The 18303-nt window shown below is 44.4% G+C and overlaps 2 protein-coding genes and 1 pseudogene across 5 annotated transcripts in view; 2 read left to right on the top strand and 1 right to left on the bottom strand.

The window, feature by feature from the left end:
* The window catches only part of CGNL1 (cingulin like 1), a 163758-nt gene that overhangs the window by 124420 nt on the left and 21035 nt on the right, over window positions 1–18303 (bottom strand). The gene's annotated exons all lie outside the window — the stretch shown is intronic.
* Window positions 3295–3948, top strand: LOC112917118 (sperm-associated antigen 7 pseudogene; annotated as a pseudogene).
* LOC112917299 (large ribosomal subunit protein eL31-like) lies at window positions 3997–4437 on the top strand. The gene has a single exon (XM_072740907.1). The coding sequence runs from the start codon at window positions 4012–4014 to the stop codon at window positions 4363–4365; it is 354 nt and encodes a 117-aa protein (XP_072597008.1). The 5' UTR covers window positions 3997–4011; the 3' UTR covers window positions 4366–4437.

Genomic DNA, 18303 nt, shown 5'->3' with positions numbered 1-18303 from the left:
ACATTGTAGACTCCCCTGAAACCAAGAACAGCTACCAACTATTTCAGAAGTGTGTCTTCCTCCCCAAGCACACAGCCTCAGGGGAATATGTAGGGAGTCCCAAGGACAAAAGAGCCCAGTAATCACATTAGCCAAATAAACCCTGCTGATTGGTGTGTTAGATCCCTCTCCCTGATAAGTTAGGGAGCCCCCTCTCCTTGGGGTGGATCAGCAAGAGTCTGGCTTGCGCGGACAGGATGATTTCAGGACCGAGAAGCTAAAAGCAGGCACTGGGTACAGGGGAGGAGTACAAGGCTGAGAACAGGATAAACTGTCTTCAAACATAAATACCAGAAGGGCTGCCATGTGAAAAGGGATTAGACTTTCTCTGCGTGGCTCCAAAGGTTAGAACGAGGAATAATGACTAAATGGGCCAGGGACGCAAATCCAATCTAAGGCCGGGAAAGTCTTCTAACAGTTAGAGATGCCTAATGATAAAATTAGGCTGTTCTGGGAGACAGTGAGATCCCCATCAGTGGAGGAAGGCAAATAGGGCGGGGCTGCCCATTCATTCACAGGCAGGACTGAGAAGGAACTCCAGCATCAGCCCCTCAGCAAGGGCAGGTTCTTCCAAATCCGAGAAGCAATGATCTCATCTCGTATTTACTCAGTGACAACTATCCACTTACGTATACAGAGAAAATATCAACATGATCACACAAAAATAAGAAGCAAGGAAGTAAGTACAGCAGGGAACAGTCTTAAGGACAAAAGAGGGTAAGAGGACAACCAAAGGGTAAAGTTTTCTCCAGATCTTATTCTGCATTTTTATCTGAACACTGACTTGAAAATAACAGTCCCTATAGGATGCCTGGGTGGCTCAGTGGTTGAGCAGCTGCCTTCCGCTCAGGGGTGATCCCAGGGTCCTGGGATCAAGTCCCGCATTGGGCTCCCCACAGGGAGCCTGCTTCTCCCTCTGCCTATGTTTCTGCCTCTCAATCTCTCTCTCTCTCTGCCTCTCATGAATAAGTAAAATCTTGAAAGAAAGAAAGAAAAAAAGAAAGAAAGAAAGAAGAAAAGGAAAAGGAAAGAAAGAAAGAAAGAAAGAAAGAAAGAAAGAAAGAAAGAAAGAAAAGGAAAAGGAAAAAAAGAAAGAAAGAAAGAAAGAAAGAAAGAAAGAAAGAAAGAAAGAAAGAAGTAAGTCCCTTGACCGGAGGGAAGCTGCCCCTGCCTGCAGCTGGGGTGTGGGTGTTCTGGACCACCAACACATGCACCGCTGAGGCACTCCAGCCTGGACTGGAAGTGAAGAATTACTTCAGGCACTTCCTTGACATCAGGCGTATCCCCAAACCCTCATCATCAGTTGGCTGCCCTCTTGACAGAGGAAGGAAGTCAAAGGAAAACTGAGGACATCACATTAAAAGGCTATGAGCATCAAGGGGCCACTGACAGCGAACACAGGAAAAATATGAGCCTTGATGGACTTTTCAAAGAAGCACTTGGCACTCAGAGTTTGCAGTATCTGTTCTTGCAGTACTAAGAGAGAGGTGGAACCCAGCATGAAGACTCCTCTCGGGAAAGTACTGCAAGATACTAAGAAACTCCCTATAGAAGCTGAGTCAAAGGCCAATAAAATCATTCTCATCAAAGAAGAGAATGGAAAAAAAAAAAGGCGTGAAAGCTGCTCAGGCCATGGCAGGGAGGCCGGAAAAGCCCAACTGTAAGCTCCCTGAGGACAAGGACGGCAGGTGTGGTCTCGCCTTCCCAAACCACAGAGAGCACAGCTGGGGTAAGAAGGAACCCGTGAACGAATGCCCAGACAGCACTGACTGAGGCCACAGAGGGCGAAGACACAGACTGCAGACAGCCCCAGAGGACTCTAGATTCTACCAAACAGTCAGAAACCGGCTCCTATCAGAAAAATCTGAGTGTACAGATGGAGCGCCTGCCTATGGCACACTTCTGTAATATTTTGACATCGAGAAAAACATTGCCAATGGCACCATGCAATATGGTATAAATTTGACACACATATTAGTAAACTCTTTCAACTCTTTTTTTTCACATGGTCTTTGTGGTACAGTGCTGATTTGTGTTCTCTAAGCTGTTCTAGCTTATTTTCAGGCTCCTGTATCAAAAACAAAACTACTGATGTCCTATCATTTTCAGGTAAATCTGATTTTCTCCACTGAATCTGAAATGACACAAACATGATAAACTTCACTCTTAGAAAAAAAAAAGGGGGGGGGAGAGAACGCCTGGGTGGCTCAGGGGTTGAGCGTCTGCCTTCAGCTCAGGGCGTGACCCCAGAGTGCGGAGTGCAGGGATCGAGTCCCACATCAGGCTCCCTGCATGGAGCCTGCTTCTCCCTCCGCCTCTCTCTGTGTGTCTCTCATGAATAAATACATGAAATCTTTAAAAAAAAAAAAAAAAAAGAGAGAGAGAGAGAAAGAGAGAAAGAAAGATTGCATTTTATCTTTTCAGCAAAGGAGAAGAGAAACTAAAGCCACACACGTGCATCATGTTTAATACAAGAATTGAAGGGGACCCTCATAAGCCATGATAAAATTAGGGAGCAGAGGTTTAATATTTTGAAAAAGCAGTTTTGCTAGGTTCTATTTTTGGTTTTTGCAGGTCTTTAACAAATAATAATAGCAGCAGATACATTTGGATTGTATTTATTTTTTCCTCTCTCTCTTTCAGTCATTATTTTTTTTAAGTTTATTTATTTATTCATGAGAGATACGGGGGGGGGGGGGGGTGGGCAGAGACACAGGCAGAGGGAGAAGCAGACTCCATGCAGGGAGCCCAATGTGGGATTCCATCCCAGGACTCCAGGATCAGGCCCCAGACCGAAGGCAGGCGCTAAACCGCTGAGCCACCCAGGGATCCCCTCAGTCATTATTATGAGCCTTCTCATATTCCAATCCTCCCATCCCAAAGCGCGCACGCGCACACACACACACACACACACACACACACACACACTGGCATTTTGCAGACATGATCAAAAAGAGAGAGGAGGTGATGCCAAGATCCCCAAATCCCCCTCCATCTATTGACCAAACCAGCTGCAGGTAGTAGAAGAGAAAGAAGATGGCTATCTGCCCAAGGGACCAAGTGCCATTCAGGTCATAAGCAGAAAGCCAAGGTTCCTATCCAGTGGTGATAGAGACATGTCCCACATCAACAATGTGGAAAGATTGACAATTTACTGAGTGCTCACTATGGGTCAGGCACTACTTAGGGCATTCTACCTAGGTTCACATTTAACCTTCCTAACATTCTTGTCAAATAGGAATACTGGCTTCCAAAATGGTGGACCTACTGGGCTCCATCCTGAGCTCCATGGAGAAGCAACCCAACCTCAGTGACCAGGAGTCTTGGCACAAGGCCTGGGAGTAAGCCACCACTTGAAGATATTACAGGATCAAGAGAAACAACAAATAAAAAGATGGAGAAAGAGGTGTCAGATTCTATCCAAGACAGTAGGCAGATCAAGAAAAAGTCAACTGATAAACAAGATAGAGAGGAGCATCCAAGATGATACAGTGGAAGTAGCTGGCCTGACATCCTTCTCCTTCAGGGAAGATGATGAGTGTCACTATGTCATGATCTCCTACCATCAATGGGGAGGAGTGAGACCTGCAGAAGGCTGAGGAGAAACAGAAGCTGAAGGAGCTGACCCAGAGGCAAAAGAAGGAGGCAGCCCAGCAGGGGCCAATGGTGATGAGCCCCGCTAGTGAATACAAGGACAAGTATAGCCATCTCATTGGCAATGGGACAGCCAAGGATGTGGCCCACATGCTACAGGCCAATAAGACCTCTGACCGTGTGCCCAAGGCCAACTACAGCTCCATCAAAAAGGTCCTGAATGAGATCTAGGCCAAGAAGTGTTGGTGGCAGAGCCAGGAAGAGTTGCCACCCACCTCCTCTGCACCCTACCTCCCTTGGACAGGTCAGGGGTGAGGGAAGGACAAGGGTGCTATTAGAACCCATCCTGCACTTCCTTTCCAACCAGGGCCCGGCAGAATGGCTCCCGCAAAGAAGGGTGGCGAGAAGAAGAAGGGCCCTTCTGCCATCAACGAGGTAGTGACCAGAGAATACACCATCAACACCCACAAACGTATCCATGGAGTGGGTTTCAAGAAGCGTGCCCCTTGGGCACTCCAAGAGATCCGGAAATTTGCCATGAAGGAGATGGGAACTCCAGATGTGCACGTTGACACCAGGCTCAACAAAGCTGTCTGGGCCAAAGGAATAAGGAATGTTCCATACCTTATCCGTGTGCGGTTGTCCAGAAAACATAACGAGGATGAAGATTCACCAAACAAGCTCTACACGCTGGTTACCTACATACCTGTCACCACTTTCAAAAATCTATAGACTGTTAATGTGGATGAGAACTAATCGCTGATTGTCAAATAAAGGTATAAAACTGCAAAAAAAAAAAAAAAAAAAAAAAGAACCCATCCTGCAGCCCCACCTCTACACCACCTCCTAACAGCAGTCACTCACGTAGGGGGAGGCAGGTGTTGGATTTGTCACTGTTGGAGCTCAGATATGGATGTGGTACGTATGCTTGTGTGCATGCGTGAGTGTAAATGCTCAGGCGGGTATTTAATGTATATTATTCTTTTTCCTTTGAATTCTTCCCCATCTGGCTGGGATTATTTTACATTCAATAAACACTGTTGGACAAGCAACCCACCTCAAGAAATAAAACATTGGGGGAAAACTGAAGAACAAGGAGCTTCAGTAATTTGGAAGAGGTTATAAGCTAACAGATAATTCTGGATTCTGAGCACATCTGGCCCATCCCACTCCAAGTCCCTGTTTGTCCACTTCACTAGATCATGCTACCACCTGAGCATGTAGTCCTCACATTGCAAACGGGGATCCCCCAACTCAGGCATGACTCTACTTCCCTGAAGTGGGGACCTCTTGCTGATCAGGACCCCAAACCATCTTAGCTAAAATACCTTCTGGGCTGATGGTTTGCACTTTTAATCTTCCAGAATGGAGGGAATTATTGCCACCTGCCAAGGTGGTAAAGGCCAACACCCTAACACAGGGCAGCATACACTAAAGAAGCTCCATCGGGAACTTTTCTATTCCTAATTCTCTTCTAGTAGTTTTGTTTTTCTAAACCAAACAACATTTTATTGGGACTTCTCTACATTTTTCTCCTATTTAGAAAAACAACTCCCTGGTTAGACTCAACTTAGAGCCGTGCCTATTCTTGTTGTAGTAGCTTCAGATTATCTAACAGCACTAAAAGGTCCTGGGACCATTTGATCCTTTCTTAAAATTCCTAAGGGAACATCTGCCATTGGCTCAGGTCGTGATCCCAGAGTCCTGGGATGGAGTCCCACATCGGGCTCCCCACAGGGAGCCTGCTTCTCCCTCTGCCTATGTCTCAACTTCTCTGTGTCTCTTATGAATAAATAGAAAAAAAATTTCCTAAGCACAGGACATGACATTATTGTCAACCCCACCCTCTCTCAGCAACCTGGAAGCATCCTAGATTCTTCCTCTCCCTTTGGTACCACACCAGTTGGTAATTGCTTCTTGCTGACCCTACCTCTGAGAACATCCCAGCTGTTCTTCTCCGTTCCTAGGCTGGCATCCTAATTTGCGCCTGGTCTTACCTGCACGTCAGCAATAGTTTTCTAAATTCTCTCTCAGCCACCAGTCTTGTTTTCCTCCAATCCATTCTCCACATGACCTTTATCTTTTCAAGTGTGACCTTTCCAATTCGTCCACTCGTGTGTACTTCAGCTTAAAAATCATTAATTGGTTTCTTCCTTTGCACTCCTTAGCATGGTGTACAAGACAAGGCCCCTGACAATCTCGGGCCACCTGAGATGCCCCCATGCAGGACTGAGGGTTCTCGAAAGACACCATGCTCCTTGGCTTCCATGAGCTTGCCTGGCAACCACTATTCTCAGGCCTTACCTTCCCTGACTCCCCTGACCAAGCTTCCCTCTTTTTGTCACCCCTCAACCCTTCCCCAGACCTGTCCCGGTGCTATCTAGGCCCCCCTCACTGCCATGCCCTCTGACTTCTCTACCACCCCATTACAGACTGTGGGCTCCTGGGGGGCAGGGCTGCCTCTCAAACTCCACAATGTTTAATTCCCAATGGCCCTCAGTGAATGCACACAACAACAGGGACGTGGAGGCTCAATGACAATCTCTCAAGAGTACACCCCTCATGAAGATGGAGCCTAGGAAGGTCCTGTGCTGACTGGTGAGGAAATGCCTCCTATAGAAGCTTAGCCCTGGGAGGATGCCCAACCTTTGCTTCGGAGCTTGAAAGTCTCATTTCTGAATAATCAGTTCTGTGAGCCCAAAGGGAACAACTGGACAGTCCTTATTTGAAAAAAGAGATTCACCTCTGAGTGAGGCACGCAGGACAAAGGTCTCCATCAAAGGAATGAGTTCAGCTTATGAATGGATGTGTTCATCATCCCTGACATTTTGAGGCCTCAGAGAAACCCAACTCTGTTTTCCTTTTACCAAAATAAACATAAAACAGGGTGTGCTCCATCCTCAGTTGCTTTTGGGAAACAACTTCTTGGAATGAACTATTTGCTTCCTGAGAATCCCACCTGCTGTAAGATTTCAGCAGCACACAGATATATAACCAGGCCACTTAGCTGCCACCCCACCCTCTCGGCTCCATGCCTTTTGAAGATACTGAACAGAATAATGATGCTTTCAGATGTGGAACTGTCAGAACCCGTTTTTTGAACTTAAACATTTAAATATCATCAAAAGGAGACCACTGTTTTCAAGAACAAAAAGGCTACATGTTATTCTAATGAGCTTTGTGATAAGAAACCTCATCCACACTAGGCCTACTTTTCAGAATTATTTCCTTGGAGATGTTTTTGGGTGTAAGACTAGAAGCAAATCAGGAAATAAAACAGATGAGAAATCTTCTCCGCCCCCCTCCCACCTCATATTTGCTAAAAACAAAGGAAAAAAATAGACCTGGGCATCGGGTAAGTTACAGCAAGTAAGTCAAGTACTCCCATACATGCTAAAACTTAGCTCTTGCTGCCAAATGTCTTGAACCTCCTCATGTACACAGGAAGCCATTCTGGTCGCCCCCCTCCAAAGAGCAGGGCCAAATGACAAGGCTCTGCCATCAGTAGTCAAATGATCCAACGTCCCAATTCTACCCCGACAGGTACTCGAAAACTCTAGTCAAAAAGACAGATGGGGGGCAGCCCAGGTAGCTCAGGGGTTTAGGGCCACTTTCAGCCCAGGGCGTGATCCTGGAGACCCAGGATTGAGTCTCAGTCAGGCTCCTTGCAAGAAGCCTGCTTCTCCCTCTGCCTCTCTCTCTCATGAATAAATAAAATCTTAAAAAAAAAAAAAAAAAAAAGACAGATGGGGCAGTCCCAGTGGCTCAGCGGTTTAGCGCCACCTTCAGCCCAGGGCCTAAAAGATTAAAAATCGTTAAAGATTTTTAATAAAATCTTTAAAAAAAAAAAAAAAAGACAGATGACCCAACCTTCCAAGTGGCCTGTGTACCGACCGGGAGTAAGACAATAATCTCCAGTGTCAATTAGCACAGTAAGGGGCAGCCCAGGTGGCTCTGCGGTTTGGCGCCACCTTCAGTCCAGGGCCTGATCCTGTGGACCCGGGATCGAGTCCCACGTATGGAGCCTGCTTCTCCCTCTGCCTGTGTCTCTGCCTCTCTCTGTCTCTCATGAATAAATAAATAAAATCTTTATAAAAAAAAAAATAGCACAGTAAGCACTGAGTTACTATTTGTGAAGTAGTCAATATTTTGATAGATAAATAAATGCAAGAAAAAGCATTTGTTTCAGAACGTACTCCGAGCACAGCACTATCAATAACTGACCATTAGCTCAGTATGGATACTAAAAATTTTCTGGATTTACATAGCACTTTCATGTCACTTTCCCACTGTGTTGTCATGGGTTTAGTTGACATTTTTAATAATTTATTTATTTTATATAGAGAAAGAGAGCACAAGTAGGGGGAGCAGGAAAGAAGCAGGCTCCCCAAAAAGAGCAGGGAGCCCAACACAAGGCTCGATCCCAAGATCTGACCTGAGCTAAAGGCATATGCTTAACTGACTGAGTCACCCAGGCGCCCCTAATCGACATTTTATTTATTTATTTTGAAGATTTTATTTATTTTTCATGAGAGACACAGAGAGAGAGAGAGAGAGGCGGAGACAGGCAGAGGGGGAAGGAGGCTTCATGCAGGGAGCCCGATGTGGGACTCCATCCCAGGACCCCAGGATCACGCCCTGGGCTGAAGGCGGTGCTAAACGCTGAGCCACCGGCTGTCCCCTAATCGACATTTTATTTATTTATTTATTTTTGACATTTTAAAACACACTTTTAAAACGGGCAGGCATCTGGTCTCCTGGGTACTCACTGTAGGCTTGTTGTTCCTACCTTACAGGTCCTACCTCTGTCATGCCCCTGCTCTTCCATGTCACTAGGCACTGCCACTGGCAATGACTGCAGAACAAGTCCACAGGAAGTCCTGGGCTTTCTGTAATTCCACAGAGAGTTCTAGGCTGTCCACCTCCTTCCTTCTCAAACCCTTCATTGGCTTCCCACTGCCATCACAACAAATGCCTTAAGATGACCAGCAAAATCCAGCATGTTCTGCACCCCCAACCCTATCACCTCCCAGAATGCTCTCATCTTCCCCACTGCCCCTGCTGTTCCCAGAACACACCGTAGGGTCATAATGTCCCCCTCTCCTGTCTCCTTTTCCCAGTGTTCTTCCCTGATAGCCATGCTCCAGCCTCAACTTCTTGTTGACTATCTCACAGGAAAGACCATCCCCATAAAGTAATATTCTCCCCAACCCCCACCATCTTCACAACCCACCTTATCTCGCCAAATTGTCCTTCTGAGGGCTTATCACCCACTGATAAGCCTTTATTTGTGTGTTTATTGGCTTTTCTCCCAGTAGATCTCCCCCACCTGAATACAAGCCACCAGGAGTAGGGTCTTTGCTCTGCTAAGGCTACCACCAAATCTTTAGGGTTAATGTAGGGTCTGATGAAAGACTCCTAACACAGGGAAATGAATAAAGGATAGTGGAAGGGGAGGTGGGCAGGGGGATGGGATGACTGTGTAACGGGCACTGAGGAAGGCACTTGATGGGATGAGCACTGGGTATTATACTATATGTTGGCAAATCGAACTTCAATAATATGTATATGAATGTAGGGTCTGGCACATGGATGTAAATATGGCATTTGGTAAATATCTGTATTGAATGAATAAAAAGCATTTGTATTAAATGTAAAATGAATCCCCGCAGGGTTAAGTAGGTCCAATGCCTTTTAAGAGCTTTCAGGTCTTCTCAAAACCCTGGGGAATGAGGCAGCCTCTGGGCTGGGGGCAGGGAGCAAGTACAGAAAAAGTCAGATTAATAAGCCAGCTTGTCATGGAGCCCCATCCCCTCTCCCCTCCCCCACTTAATGAGTTCACCACCTACCCTGCAAGAGAAAGGAACTGAAGACTGTACAATGCTGCATAAAACAGAGAACCCAGGAGAGAGTCCAGACAGGAAGATTTAGAAAGGGAAAGCCTTACCTGGGAGCAGGAAAAGCAAAGGTCACATCTCCCAAATCTGAAGCAGGGCCAAATGGCCACCCAAAGTCAGTGGCACAGGAACGCATGATACACCAGCCTGAGTATGAGAAAGAGGGTCCACCCCCGAGACAGTGCAAGCAGTGAGGCTGATGTCACCACTGACACTGGAGGTCATGGGACGGGCCAAGTGAAAAACAGAGCCATCAATTTCATAACTAATACTGACACAGCATTTGACCACACGACTTTATTGATTCGCATAAAAAGACAGGGAGGTGGGCTGCACAATTTTACAGGCAAGGAAACTGAGGCAGGCAAGGAAACAAAAGACAAGTGATTTCTTGCCTCAGACCACACGGCAAGCACGCAGAGGTGGATATTCAGGGGTCTCAGGGCTCCAAGGACTCTCAGCTCTTGTAACCCCTCAAATCCAGATAAGCAATCCCTGAGTCCCCGTCAGTGTGATTAACAGGACTTCTTCCACGTTATACTAACAACTATTTATTCAAAAGCAAGATGCCGCTCCTGAAATCTCCCAGGGATTTACTCAATAATCTCTTGACTTGAAAGAAATCTGGTCTTCTCTAAGCCTTCTTCGGTGCTTGAATGCTGAAGAGACCAGAGAGAAGTCAGACCAGGCTTCTAAGACCACTCGCTCAGGCTCCGCAAAACCACAGCCAAGAGGTAGCAACAGCAGAATTGATTGAACAAAACTGCCCCTGGCAGCATTTCTATGTAAAAATGCACCATCTGCAAAAACTTGCTATAAAGGCCTAGGTTTCCCAAAAAGACCTTCAAAATATCAGTACCATAGCTCTCATAGAAACTTTGTCTCTGAAAATCCAGGACAGGTTCATTGGATTTATTAGAATTGCATTCTTTCCTTGAAAATATCTCACATGCTACTAAAAATGAAAAATCTTTCGTGTTCATAAATCCATGAAGATGCTGTCCGGCTTCTGCCACCAGCTGGTAAATGCAAAATTGAAAAGCAACAAAGGGGGATCTGCCCCAGAGTTTCGAGACATCCGAAGCCAAGGCCCTCCAAACTGAGGATGGAGGAGGCTGCAGAGCTCCCAGGTTCTCCTGGGCATGGCGAGTAAGGACAAGCAAAGGGCACCTTGAGAAAGTACCCTGAGGGAAGAGACATGTCCAACATTGAAATCAACACCTCACACTGCACTGGAGGGAGATGAGAAGTCAAGGCAGACCGCAGAGCACTGGCCTAAGGCACCCCTGGACAGCAAACCCATCTCAGCTCTGGGTGCCAAGCGGAGCTGTAGGAGCCCCTCTTTCCTCCAGAGAAGCCTCGGAAGGGGAAGGGGTGGATAACTGGGCTCCGAGCTATGCATCTGTCTTCTAGAAAGGCTGGGGTAACCCACAGCTGTGGCAAAGAAAGGCGGCCCCCAGGACAGAGAGGGGTGTCTCTCTAGACACAGACACTAAAACCCACTGGCCATTTTCTCGGGCTATTTCTTGCCTCCTGCGCCACGTCACCTCCATCTATTTAGATTGAGTATTCGCCAGCTTGCCTCCAGCCAGCCAGATGTTGCCTTTCAAGGATTGCGTATTTCTATAATTATTTCCAGGAGAAGCAAACACTTTTGAACAACACTGGGGTTTGCCGTGGAATTCACTTCTTCCCACAAAGGGGTGTGGGTCAGCCTCGGCCCCCCACTCTCAGAGGGCAAACAGTAGGCCGTCCAAATCAACGCAGTCAATGAAACCCATTCTGAAATAAACTCCTTGGTAGCAGTGAAGAGTTCATTTATCTCCTGGCTTTTGCTTTCTGTTATAGGGGTTTTGTTTTTTCTTTTTAACCCCATATTTCTTCGAAAGGAGCGCTCCCTGTTAAGGAAGAGCTTTAAATGCATTGCCATTAGGCCATACTTGCAAAAACAATCTCATTTTCTTAGCAGCAGAATCTTGGCCTAAGCACTTCCAGGAAACCAGCATGTTGTCCTGGGCCCCCGAAGAGGGGCGTGTCAGCCTGGCTGATGAAGCTCAGCATGAGTCAGGGGCAAGTCGGTCTGGCCAAGACCACCTCTGAGGTTGCCACTCAGAAGGCAGATCCCCTTGTCGGTAGCTGGCAATCAGAGCTTCTTAATAGTCACTTTCAAAAGAGTCCCCTAACATAAAGTTCCTGGCAGGCACTGTGGAAAGTACGGCCTCCAAATGATAGCAAAAGATTTCATGGTGGCCTTTGCTGACATCACTTGAAAACCACCTCCAACTTCTTCAGTAGATTCAGAAAACTGCCCAGCCCTTAGATTTTCATTTGAAATAATGCATGCGTGACTGGGAATTTCAAAGGCCTACTATCCACTGACTTGTCAAATTATTTGAGCCTGTGGCACTAAAGCCCTGGACAGAGGAATGGGAACCACCTTTCTAGTGCTCAGGAGGGAATAAACAGAAGGTCCCTCTGAGTAATTTAATCTCACGTAGGAAAGACACAGGACAGAGCAGCTGCATGTTGAATCTGTTAAATACTTATGGAGCACCTACTATGTGCAGAGTCACCTAGAGGTGTGGAGGACATACTGTGAAGTCTCCACACAGCAGAAGCATCAGTTAGGTTAGGTTCAGCTGCTCATGATTGAAAACCCAAAATAACTTTGGCTTACCCAGTAAGAAAGAAGTTTGGAAGTAAGCAATCCAGGGGTGGTATCAGGGCACGTGGTCATTAGGGATTGAGGCTCCTCCTTTCTTTGTGCTCTACTTGCTAAGAGCATAGTTTCCATCTCCACCATTAGCTTGTGATCCAAGATGGCTAATGGATGTCAGCCATTGTGTCCATGTTCCAAGCAGTTGGTAGGAAGACGGAGAAAAAGCGAAAGGATGCATTGTCCATAGAAGTCAGTCTCTGGAACCTTCCCATAAGCCGCACACATAACACGTCACCTTTCACTTACTAACGCTTAAGTCCCTGGCCCATGGCCAGGTGAAAGGGAGGCTAGGAAACAGAATCTTTTAACTTGGCACATTACTACACCCAAAAAATATCAGGTGTTTTGGTTACCAAAGAAGGAGAGGAGAGATACTGGATATAAAATTAGCAGTCTGTGCCACAGAATCCATAAAAAGAAAATCTGAGGATGAGACAATTTAGACTTTATTATGTTCAGAGAAGAGTTGATAGTAGACAAAAAGAGGTATTGAGGGATGAAGGCTCAAATGATATCCTTCAGGGCAACTAAAATCTGTTACGTTGAAAATGCTTAATAAAACCACTTTTCTGGAACCACCCACCTTTGGATTGAACATATTTCATGAAACAATAGAACTCAAAGAAATTTCTTCAGCATTCTAGTACTGTGGTGCCACCAAAAGCACTTGGAAGCATTTTTAATGAGTCCCCAAGACCTCTTTTGGAAATTGTGATGGATGGTTTAGAGTTGAGGCCTAACGTTCTGCACGCCTGCACACACACACACACACACACACACACACACACACACCAGGTAATTCTTCTGATGGGTAGTCTGATTAAAAACAATGACCATCCAAACCCTTGTTTAAAACATGAAATAAAAATAAAACATGAGAAGACAATTTAAAACAGTCATGTGACTTGCCCCAGGTCCCTATCAGTTGTCAGGCAGAACCAAGCCTAGAATCTCTCTTCACTCATAATTCAGTCCTCTTTTACCCAAAGTCACCTCTCTGAGGAATTTGAATTTTGGCCTCCAAACTCCTGGACACAAATAATCTATCTAGTCGGGCTCCTCAGGTCTTCTGACTGAAGGGTGTTAGTTTCTAAGCTAAATCCAATCTCCGGGATGCCTGGGTGGCTCAGCGGTTGGGTGTCTGCCTTTGGCCCAGGGCATGATCCTGGAGACCCCGGATCGAGTCCCATGTCGGGCTCCCTGCAGGGAGCCTGGTTCTCTCTCTGCCTCTCTCTCTCTCTCTCTCTCTCTCTCATGAATAAATAAATAAAACCTTAAAAAAATAAAATAATAAAATAAAATAAAATAAAATAAAATAAAATAAAATAAAATAAAATAAATAAATCCAATCTCCATCGAAATTATCCTTACCTGGCCACCAATAAATGTGGCAAAAACCAACCGTCTACTGGAATCCCTACCCCTGCAGTCAGACCCAACCCCCTCAAGACCATGTGCTACCATGCATGCCAGCCAACAAGGGAGACCATACAGAGTGATTTAAAAACGGATACGCATATACGTTTGTGTACATGGATGTGTCTATATTATCTACATCTATATCGCCCTTCTCTGAGATCTCAAAGACCCAGTGGAAGGAGGTTAGAGGGATTACCCAGCAATAGAGGGCAGAGGCTGGAAATGATCCATACCTCGGTCAGCATCTGAACGCAATCTCTTTCCGTGCTAGGGATGCCCCACATATGCAGGAGAGCTGAAGTGAGGCGGAGTCTACCACCAACTGGGAACGAAAAAGCCAAATTCTCCTCTCTGCCCCCATAAGGTGGGTCTGTGTCCCCAGTGTAGCATGGCCCAGGTGGCATGTCCTACTCAGAGTGTGCCTGTGGCCCTACCCACCCAGCTTCCCTTGGTCCTGGACCATTTCCACAGCCTGGTTCCCACATTCCCAGCAATTCCATGAGCCTTACAGTATCTCAGACCCACAAGGGTCTGACTATGTTTCTATTACTAACAATTAGAACCCATGATTGATGTCCTGACAAAAACGGAGGCTTCAGTTTCCCAGAAGTTATCCATTTCAAGGTAAGTGGACAACCTGAAATAGCAAAAAGGGAGGCAAGGACTTAAGAAGACCCTCAGGCCAGGCTAGAAAGAGCCACAAGCAGAGACCACAGGACACAGGAGGATGTGCTTCTGGTGGAAGACGAGGATTTCCTGGAGTGTCTTCTCTTTCTTCCATTCTTCCCTCCTTTTCCTGGTTGGGTATCTTCTTGTCAAAGAGGTATCCATTTCTCCTCTTTTTTGTCTCTACATTCCAGAAATAAAGGTCTCTCCTTCTGACAACAAACTGAAACTCAAAAATACCTCATCTGACACTTCTGACTCACAATGTGTGCTTTGAAAACACCAGGAAACATGCAGAAACAGCCTTTGATGAGGGTGGGAGAAAAATAAGTGCAAATTGGTATATTTACGGCAGATAATGCCAAATTTTAAATGTCTACATCATCTGGTCCAGCAATTCTACTTCTAATAATTGACCCTAAACAGAAGAATTATACAAACACAATCCTAAACACATAAATACTTGTATACAAAGTATTTATGGTAATAACTTAAATGTCCATTAATTGGAAACTGGCTAAATTTTTATATATCCACATTGCAAAATACCAGAAAGCTATTTTAAAAATGTTAGGGGCACCTGGCTGGCTCAGTTGGTTAAGCATCTGACTCTTGATCTCAGTTCTGATCTTGATCTGAGGATCATAAGTTTGAGCCTCACACTGGAGCCCAAATGTAAACTTAAAAATCAAATGTAATCTTAAAACTTAAAAAAAAAAAAAAAAAAAAAAGTATATACACAGCCAGGTAAAGTATCAAGATATATTGTTTTCAAAATTATCAGAATAACATACATAGTTATAGAGTAGCCTTGTTTATGTAAAATACATGTTTACAAAGTTACATAAAAATCTTTAAAAAGTTTACCAAATTCTTAAAGAGTAGTTATGCCTAGAGGTGATAAAATAGGGCATTTTTTTCAAAAGATTTTATTTATTTATTCATAAGAGACACAGAGGGAGAGAGGCAGAGACACAAGCAGAGGGAAAAGCAGGCCCCATGTGGGGAGCCTGATGCAAGACTCGATCCCAGGACTCCAGGATCACAACCTGAGTCAAAGACAGACACTCAACCACTGAGTGTCACCCAGGTGCCCAAAAGAGAGCATTTTGAATTTAAATCACACATTTCTGTAGTGCTTCCATTTTGGTCACAAACAAGTTGTTATTATTATTGTAACAAACGAAAAATAAATAGAAGCAGAAATGGCCTTTGAGCATGCAGAACAGTGATGCTGGGAAGTCACCATTTCCTCTGTAGGGAACACGCAGTCTCAGACCCAGCACCCAACATATAACACAGTTCACCATCAGCTTCCTTCTTTTCTTCTTACACACAACCCTGCACAGTTGGAAGTTACAATCCTTAGCCCAAAGCCAAGCAGATGCACTGACACAGAAGCGTGAGCTTCTATGAAAGCAAAGATGAAAAGCAAGATGTTACAGAAGGTGACAGAAGAACCACAAAAAGGCAGTCATATGAATGAGAAGCGCAGCAATTTCCACAGCTATTTAGTGCAGGAACAAGGAGGCTCATGTACCTAGAGCCTCTAAAGATATCTCCACATGAAAGCAGCCCAAGTGTCTACTAAAAGATGGAAGGATAAAAAAGAGATGGTATAAATACAATGGAATATTACTTGGCCATAAAAAGGGAGGAGATCTTGCCATTTGCAACAACATGGATGGATCTAGAGGGTGTGATGCTAAGTGAAATAAGTCAAAGAAAGACAAATACTGGACGATCTCACTCATAGGTGAAATCTAAAAGACGAAACAAACAAAAAGCCAGATTCTAAAATACAGAGAACTAGTGGTTGCCAGAGGAGAGGCGGCAGAGGGACATAGATGAAATAAAGGTGATGGGAAGTACAAACTTTCAGTTATAAAATAAGTCAGGGGGATGAAAAGTACAGCACAGGGAATACAGTCAACAATATTGTAATAACATAGGGTGACAGATGGTTACTGTATCTATGGTGGTATGTACAGAAATGTTGAACTACCATGTTGTACACTTGAAACTAACGTAACATTGTATGTTAACTATACTTCAACAAAAAAAATAAAGTGTAGAAACGATATCTCCACATGATAAATAAGACTAATAGGAACGAAAATGGTAAATTTAATTAGTGTCTAGGTTTTAGTAATTCAGGGAAATGTGTCCCTATTGAATTTCCAATTAAAAAGCTAAATATTGGGACGCCTGCAGGGCTTAGTGGTTGAGCATCTGCCTTCGGCCCAGGGCGTGATCCCAGGATCTGGGATCAAGTCCCACATCGGGCTCCCTGCATGGAGCCTGCTTCTTCTCCCTCTGCCTGTGTCTCTGCCTCTCTCACCCAGTCAGTCTCTCTCATGAATAAATAAATAAATGAATCTTTTAAAAAAAAAAAAAAAGCAAATATTTAGGGGCATCTGTGTAGTACATCTCCTCTTGGCTCAGGTCCAGGATGGAGCTCCACGGTGGGCTCCCAGCTCAGCGGGGAGCCTACTTCTCCTCCCTCTGTTGCTCCCCCTGCTCCTGATCTCTCTCCCACTCTCTCCAAATAAATTAATAAAATATTAAAAAATAAAATAATATAAAAAGCTACATATTTAGTCTTACCCCTTAAACTCCAGAAATCAGGAAAATGAACTAATATGAAATATCTAATCATCAAAAAAGTCCTATAATTAAGCTATTATTTTTATGTTGTATTTTCTGAATAAAGTTTATGAATTCTGGGTTTTGGGGATGCCTGGGTAGCTCAGCGGTTGAGTGTCTGCCTTTGGCTCAAGGCGTGATCCTAGAGTTCCAGGATCGAGTCCCATATCAGGCTCCCTGCATGGAGCCTGCTTCTCCCTCTGCCTGTGTCTTTGCCTCTCTCTCTGTGTCTCTCATGAATAAATAAATAAATAAATAAATAAATAAAGTCTTTTTTAAAAAATGAATTCTGGGTTTTGTTTCTAAACACCATTAAAGTAAATATTCACTATTCTTTAAAAAATAATTTTTCTGGGGATCCCTAGGTGGCTCAGCGGTTTAATGCCTGCCTTTGGCCCAGGGCCTGATCCTGGAGACCTGGGATCAAGCCCCACGTCGGGCTCCCTGCATGGAGCCTGCTTATCCCTCTGCCTGTGTCTCTGTCTCTCTCTCTGTCTCTCTTGAATAAATAAATAAAATCTTTAAAAAATAAATAAATAAATAAATAAATAAATAATTTTTCTAACATGAGTATAGTTGACGCACATTACATTAGTTTCAGGTGTACAACTTAGCCATTTGACAACTTTATACAAAATAATTATCATTCTTAAAGGTGATTCACACACACACACAAAATTAACTTGGACTCACATGACAGAATTTTACCATAGGCCAGCCATCCTCAACAGAAAGATTCCACACCCTCTGCTCTTAAGAGAAAACCAAGAGATCTCTACCGATTATCTTGACGATCTAAAGTACATTCAGGATTGTAAGACTGTGTATGTCCTGCAAATTTTTTTTCTACTTTACCCTTCTCCCACCAGCGCATTTTTACTGGCAAAATTAGTCCTGGTCTCTAGGAGATTAAGCATGGCTTCAAAGAACAAGGTTCCCCTTTCGAAACCAATGAAAATTTCAGCTAATAATGTAAATTTTTCAAACACAGACTTTAATTAGGATTTTGAGATTAGATTCAATGTTGAAAAATAACGAGTTGGATTTAATGCATTTGAAGGAAACAGGACAATTGTTAAAATATGCAGCCTATGTGCCAGACAATGAACTATTCTCCATTCAAAGTTGTTCCTTGTGTGTTAGTGTTCGAGGGGTTAAAGCAATAGGAGTATGTGTACCTTTGCAACTAGGCAAACAACCTGCCAGTTTAATTAAACTCCATTAACACTGGGACATGAGCCCAATTTTCCAACATGTTCTGTTACTAGGTGTGAAATAAGACTTATTTTTCAAACAAGTTGTATGGTAGGTGGCTGCCGCATG

This window comes from Vulpes vulpes, chromosome 15 (genome assembly GCF_048418805.1).
Source record: "Vulpes vulpes isolate BD-2025 chromosome 15, VulVul3, whole genome shotgun sequence".
Taxonomy (NCBI): domain Eukaryota; kingdom Metazoa; phylum Chordata; class Mammalia; order Carnivora; family Canidae; genus Vulpes; species Vulpes vulpes.
The sequence above is the reverse complement of the archived record's forward strand: the minus strand, read 5'-3'. Positions and strand labels throughout refer to the sequence as shown.

What these genes read in the sequence shown, in the direction of transcription:
- LOC112917299 (XM_072740907.1), top strand. Translation starts at nt 4,012, where the DNA reads ATGGCTCCCGCAAAGAAGGGTGGCGAGAAGAAGAAGGGCCCTTCTGCC.